The following is a 7,123-nucleotide window of genomic DNA, read 5'->3' on the forward strand; positions in this document are numbered from 1 at the left end:
GCAGTTTTAGTCTCTTTTTTTTTTTATGAAATCTTTAGATGAATTTTTCTAAGTATTAGTTATAGAATTTTTTTTTGCCTTTGCGTATATGTGTGTGTGTGTGTGTGTGCTAGTGTTTTATATAGATATATAGTATCATTCTTAATGTATATACACTGTTGACAGTCAAGATAAACTGTCTTATAGGTGTGCTATGTTAAAAACAATATATACTGGAGGGAGACAAAAAATCATCCAGCCAGTAACTAATAAGAACACCAAATGCTTCTTAGCTTTGCCCGTGCGTGCGTGTGTATGTATATGTGTGACATTATGTGGCCTAATTTGAGGTAGGAAATGAATAATAGGTCTGTTGGACAAATTTGAATCACATATGTGTTGTGTGCCAGGTTTCTGTATTTCTGATTACACTGTACACCTCCTCCAAGTCCTTCCTTTCTGCATTAAACAGACAAATATTACTGCTATTTCAGCAAAGCTTCTATCACTGCAAGTATTTTAATTGTTTTGTAGGTAATTTATTTGCTGTTCAGCCCCCACCCACCAAACATTTTGTTCTCTTGTGTGTAACATAGCATAATGTGTTTGCATACACACACACAAACAAACAAACAATAATGAAAAAGCAAAGATCTTGCAGATGTTTCATAATTTCATTCTAAACTTTACAGCTGTTTCGGTGCTAAAAAGCCAAGCTTCATCATTCATATAATTAGTAAATATATTTATATATATATATCAAAAATGCATAATTAATTTAGATGTGATAGATAAACAATTTTATCGGGAGATAAAACTGAAATGTGAAAAGGGAAACACCATTGTTGTATTAACTCACAAACACACACACACGTGTGTGCGCATACACTGAAACACACATATAGAAAGGCATTTCTAGAAATATTATCTCATGATAAAAGTCATATTACTTATCATATTGAACTTACATTACAAATGAAGTTGTGTGTGTATATATATATATATATATATATATATATATGTGTGTGTGTGTGTATATATGTGTGTGTGTGTGTATATATGTATATGTGTGTGTATATATATGTATATATATATATATATATATATATATATATATATATATATATATATATATATATATATACACACACACACACACATACATATATAGTAGCCTGTTTAGGCACAGCATATGTACCATTTCTTTCTCTAACACCTTCTAGTAAATACTAACATCCAGCCAGCCATGCATCATGCTAACTAACTGACTGACCAAAACACTCACTGGTTCTGCATCCTATAGTACTTAAGGGCCATTCTCCCCTCTGACTTGTGCATGACAAAAAACTGTAGTTTGTTTCAAATCAACCGAAATCGCTCTAGTGATAATCTACCTTCTCTCTCTCTCTTTTTCACATTTTTTCTCTCCTCAGTGATTCCAGTTCTTGTCGGTAAGTCTTCGTTTAGTGTTGTTGTTGTCATTGATGTTTTTCATCTTTTCTTTCCTTTTTCCCTCTTATGTAATTAACATTCTCATCTTAACCCTCATTATTGTATTATTATTATTATTATTATTATTATTATTACTTTGCTCTTGGTTTATTCATCTGTTATTTTTGTAGTCTGGTGAGGTATTCTGAGGATGTGTTTAAATGTATTATCATTATTATTATTATTATTATTATTCATTTGTGCTGTTTTTTCCCCCTTTTGTGAGAATCTCATGTCAAAAGTAGTTGCAGAAATATGTCTGCATGTGTGTATGTACATGTGCATGTGTGTACACACATACAGATATATATATAAACGATTGTTTCTATGTTTCATTATATATGAAAACAGTCAAGTGTTATTTGGAGCATCACTCAGTAATAGTACATTTAAGTAGAGTATCAATTCATTTTGACAAAGGAAAACAGTTGAGAGTGACTTCAAAGTTTAGTCTTACTTGCAGTTGTCAAACAGATAACTGCAACTAAGCTAAAATTTTGAAGTCACTGTCAACCATTTTGCTTGTAAAAATATGTTAGTTTGTATGTGTGTACACATTTAAGATTACTGATGAAAAAAGGCGTACTCAATACATGTAGAGTTTATTTGGATAATGTTAAACATCTTCTCCCAACATATTTGAAATTTTCATCCAGTGCAGTTAATAATAAACTGGCAATCTAAATGTCTGAGAAACTAGAAAGTAAGTCATTGAATCTATTCATTCATTCATATATTTATACACATATGTATATACATATAGATGTTTGTATATATATGTATGTGTGTGTATACATACATATATATATATATATATATATATATATATATATATATATATATATATATATATATATTGAGAGATTTATGTCAAAGAAATTACAAACTTCAAGAGACATAAAATAAGTTGTTTTTAACCTTTAGCATGCTGTATGCACATCATGTTATCATATGAGTTTTCTCCCCTCTCAATGTACCAGCAGCTACCAGGGAGAAAACTCTATGGTGACATGATGCACCTAAGCATACTAAAGATTAATGGAGAAAATTGAAATCGATAAAGCGATAAATGACAATGTAAATATTAGATTTAAAAAGCCCTTGGACGGAAAAAGCTCACATCTGTTTACATGAGACATACCATATATATATGTGTGTGTGTATGTATACCACACACACACACACACACATATATATATATATATATATATATATAATTTGAAGAAAAGCAACAAAAATGAATTAGGTTATAGCAGTACGTACGTTTCGTACAAACTTCATTTATTTCTGTAGTGAGAACACCACATAAGATATGCAATGAAAATGTACTCCTTAGCTGCATAATGGAAGTTCATTTCAGAAAGTCATTTTGTAAATGTGTGCAAATACAAGAGTAGGAGATGAAGAAAATACCATCTTGACTGGGCTGGTATAAATGAGGTTGTTTTTGATTTGTTAGTGTTTTGGTTTTCCTTTGAAAGAGGAATTGATAAAAATATAATCAGCGTTTCAACTGTGTGTGAGTATATGTGTATGTGAATGTTTGTGTGTGTGTGCAATGGAAATGGGATGGTGAATGTTCAATGCTGAAAAGAAAAATCAAACAGCGTTTCAACTTTGTTCGAGTATATATGTGTAAGTGTGTGCATGTACAAGGGAAGTATATGAATGTTTGTATGTGTGATTATTATGTACCTTATATATAAAATACTACAATTAGCCGTCATTTTTGATGGCACAGAGTCAGCTAGTTTAACAAATAAATCCAGATCGTAGTGTTGTGAGTTGGTATTTCAATTAACAAGACATATGAGGGGTGTAGAGAGTGCAGTGATAGACTGGAGTAAATACCTTAGAGTATTTAGTTTCAGTTATCTCTGTCCTGAGTTCAAAATCCATTGGGGTCAATATGTTGCCTTTCATTGTTAGAGGAATCAATAATCATGATCATCATCACCATCATCATTGTTTACTCGGATAGCAAAGAGTCAATCGGGTGTATCCTTGTGTCAATGTGAGTAACCAGTGTTTAGAGTAGGTGCCTTTCTGGAATTAAACAACAGCTTTATTTTGGTGCCAAATATTCTTGTGTCTACTTTTTGAGATAATCTTTTGTTTCCGAGTAGCATGGTGGTACTATGCTTTTCTATTTTTTACCTTTGTCTGTGTATTGTGTGTGATGCAACGCAGCCTATTACTGCACCGTTGACCAATAGCTGCCTCTTCCCCCTTCTTCCTCTTAGCTTCTGCATCTCACCTGTCTCTATTATATATCTTGTTTAATGGTCAGTTGTAATTTGTGGTCAGTTGTTTGTGGTGGTCCATGGTTTGTGGTCTGTTCAGTCTCATGCTCTGTACAATATGCTGGAAATATATATACTGCTTAATATATATATATATATTTACATACACACACACACATACCAATGTACATGCATATACAAATACCTATATACAACATACATTCACACACTCACACACATACACACATATACATTTATAATTGAACACCCTTTGTTTACACAACCTCAGGTACTGTTTGTCCATTCTATCCAAGAACGTCAAATTTTTTTATCTCAAATCTTATGCATGCCAAAGGAGAGGAGAGAAATATTGTCATACACTTGTGTGTGTGTGTGTGTGTATATATATGTGTATATATATAGATGTCTTGTTTTGTTTTTTTCCTTCATGATTTCATGGTTTTTGTTAAATACTTTTTTTCCTATTTACAGGTAATTTTTATTTTATCACTTCAAAATTATTTTTACACTCTCAAAACAATAATGGTACTTGTGTATGTGTGAAAGAGAGAAAGAAACAAAAAATCTGTTTCAAGTACAGTAGAAGTATATTTTGGTGTTGTATATAATTACAATATAATATAGAAGATGGAACGATAACAATTAACTCTGATGTTTATATTTTTAAATAATATTTTAATATGCATACCTCATTTAATACATGTGCAGAGGGAGAGGGAGAGACTGATACGATAGTATTTGTATTTATAAATATATGTGTGTGTATATGTGAGTGTATATGTGTGTATATTAGACTACAGTTTTGCACCTTGGAGATTGAACTTTAAGGACTCATCTTTACAGTCAAGTGTCATACCCTAGAATTTACTCCTGTTCTCACCAAATTCTTTTCTTCATACCGTCATTCTCTACAGAGATATACCCTGACATTTGGAAGCACACACCACTGTGTTGCATTTCAAAGAAAGGCAGTGCCTCCAACCCAGCCAACTATCATCCTGGTGTTCTAACCTCATGACCATTGACATTGACTTTCTTCAACACCTTGAAACTCATTCTGTTGTCCTCGGCATCTCGTATGGCTTCTGCAGAGCCAAGGCCACTGGTGATCTTCTCTGTAATGTCATTCACCAGTGGGTTCTTGCTTTAAAGAAGTTTGGTGAAAGAAGTGTTTCTCTGGATACCAAGAAAGCTTTCAGCCATGACTGGCATGCAAACCTCCTCTCATAACTTCCTACCTATAGACTTCACTCATCTCTCATCTATTAGTTCAATAGCTTCCTATTTGATTATACAGTTGCAGCATGTGTTCACTGTGTTGTTTCTACTTCACTCTCAGACAACTCTAGTGTTCTTCAGGTTTCATTTTGTCACTCATTGACTTGCCGTTACATCCAACAGTATCCACTCTTATGCAGACAACATGACCATTCATTTCTCTTTAGCTGTCTCCAGTTGTGCCATCACTCACCTAGAGCCCAGGCACCGCATGCCAAATCTGCACTGATTCTATAAACAGAGACCTTCAATGGGGCCAGCATTGCAACAGTGCTGGCCAGAAAAACTCAAGAACTACTCATTTCCAGAAAATACCACAGCATGCACCCCACTAAACATGATTGGCACTCAGCTGGAGCCATCACAGTCTCTCCAAATGCTGGACTGCATTGTCACCAAGAATTTCTCCTGGTGAGCGCACATCTTTAGCATAACTAGGACTGCATCACAAAAACTGGCCCTTCTCTTTAGGACCACAAAATATTTTAGCTTCCAACAGCTGCTGTTAACTTTACGGGGCTTAAGTGAAGTGCATCCAGAGAAGGTCCACTCAGCTAATTGGTTTTCAGTCACTTACAAACATACTCCAGACAAGCTTGCTGTCTCTTCTCCCTATGTTTTCTATTGCTACTATAGTAGCCTTTGATCAAATAACTCCACTACTCAGGCACCTGTGATTCACTTTTGGTGCTTCCAACCCTGGCACCCCTACATAAACTATTTTGCTCAGACCTTTCTTCCCAGAATATCAGCCCTCTGGGATCTTTTCCTTGTCCATGCCTTTCCTGTAAGAGTTTAAATCGAATATTAACAGTATTAAACTCACCAATTTGGAAGACCTGCAAAGATCAAGGCAATGTCTTCTCCTTCAGGCTCAACAACTATAAAAAAAAAGGGGGTGAAATAAAGAATAAGGAAGTTTTTCTATGGTCATAGCTTTTTTTTTTATATTATTGATAAGAGTTTCAGCCCTGACGTCATCACCCCAGTTAATTCTTTCTGATCTTGTAGTATACAAATAAGGTCGATCTTGTGTTTGTTGTGTTTGCTTTTGTTTCACATGGACATTGTCGTTTTCATGTTAGTGGTGGGATGGTTTTACTGTCAGGGTAATTATCGGTGGGGCTGGGCGTCCCTTACTACCAGCATAGTGGAACAGATACGGTACGCTTTCACACACATGAAAAGGGGAAAAAACTTCTTATCCAAACAGTTACGGAACAAACACCTCCTTTTTTAAGTGTTTAAAAACTGGAAATTGTTTTGGTCAGCCAAGCCAAAAAACAAAAAGATGTACAGAGTTACGTCCCTTGGTTAGTATGGAAAATACTGGTGCTCAATATTGTAACTACGGCAATGAGATATAGATTTATTCACCTCCCTACTGATGGCAGGGTCAGTAAACTAGCAGCTTAATATCAATACTATGATAAAATATAATGTTCGAATATAAGCCACACGTTCGTGAGTTCAGATCTTAGTAGAAGCCATTGTGTTGTTATTTGACCATGGCAAGGTACGTAACTCTGTTTGCCAAACTAATAAAAGCTCCATTTTTATTTCTTTTGTGAGGCGTTTGCAGCAGAATGGACATCAAACTATAAAAAATGATTATTGCAATATGATATAAAAGCAAGTTTGGAAAGATAAATGTGAAACAGCAAAATATATTGCATATGATTTACGTGTGATATGATATATAAAAACATTCACGTGCAATATGTGTGTGTGTGTATATATCTCTTTTACTCTTTTTACTTGTTCCAGTCATTTGACTGCGGCCATGCTGGAGCACCGCCTTTAGTCGAATCAAATCGACCCCAGGACTTATTCTTTCTAAGCCTAGTACTTATTTTATCGGTCTCTTTTTGCCGAACCGCTAAGTTACGGGCACGTTAACACACCAGCATCGGTTGTCAAGCGATGTGGGGGGGGGGGCAAACACAGATACACAATATATACACACATACATATATATATACATATATACGACGGGCTTCTTTCAGTTTCCGTCTACCAAATCCACTCAAAAAGCTTTGGTCGGCCCGAGGCTATAGTAAAAGACACTTGCCCAAGGTGCCATGCAGTGGGACTGAACCCGGAACCATGTG

The 7,123-nt window shown here is 34.7% G+C and overlaps 1 protein-coding gene across 14 annotated transcripts in view; it reads left to right on the top strand.

Moving 5' to 3' along the window:
* LOC106876392 (mothers against decapentaplegic homolog 4) overlaps positions 1-7,123 on the top strand; it is a 174,465-nt gene that overhangs the window by 138,758 nt on the left and 28,584 nt on the right. For 5 of the 14 annotated variants that reach the window (XM_014924916.2, XM_014924912.2, XM_052972836.1 and 2 more), the window contains one exon: positions 1,413-1,430. The exons of the other annotated variants lie outside the window; for them this stretch is intronic. In XM_014924916.2, coding sequence (XP_014780402.1) covers positions 1,413-1,430 — 18 coding nt within the window. The remainder of the gene's footprint in view (positions 1-1,412; positions 1,431-7,123) is intronic. 14 annotated transcript variants of the gene reach the window in all.

This window comes from Octopus bimaculoides, chromosome 14 (genome assembly GCF_001194135.2).
Source record: "Octopus bimaculoides isolate UCB-OBI-ISO-001 chromosome 14, ASM119413v2, whole genome shotgun sequence".
Taxonomy (NCBI): domain Eukaryota; kingdom Metazoa; phylum Mollusca; class Cephalopoda; order Octopoda; family Octopodidae; genus Octopus; species Octopus bimaculoides.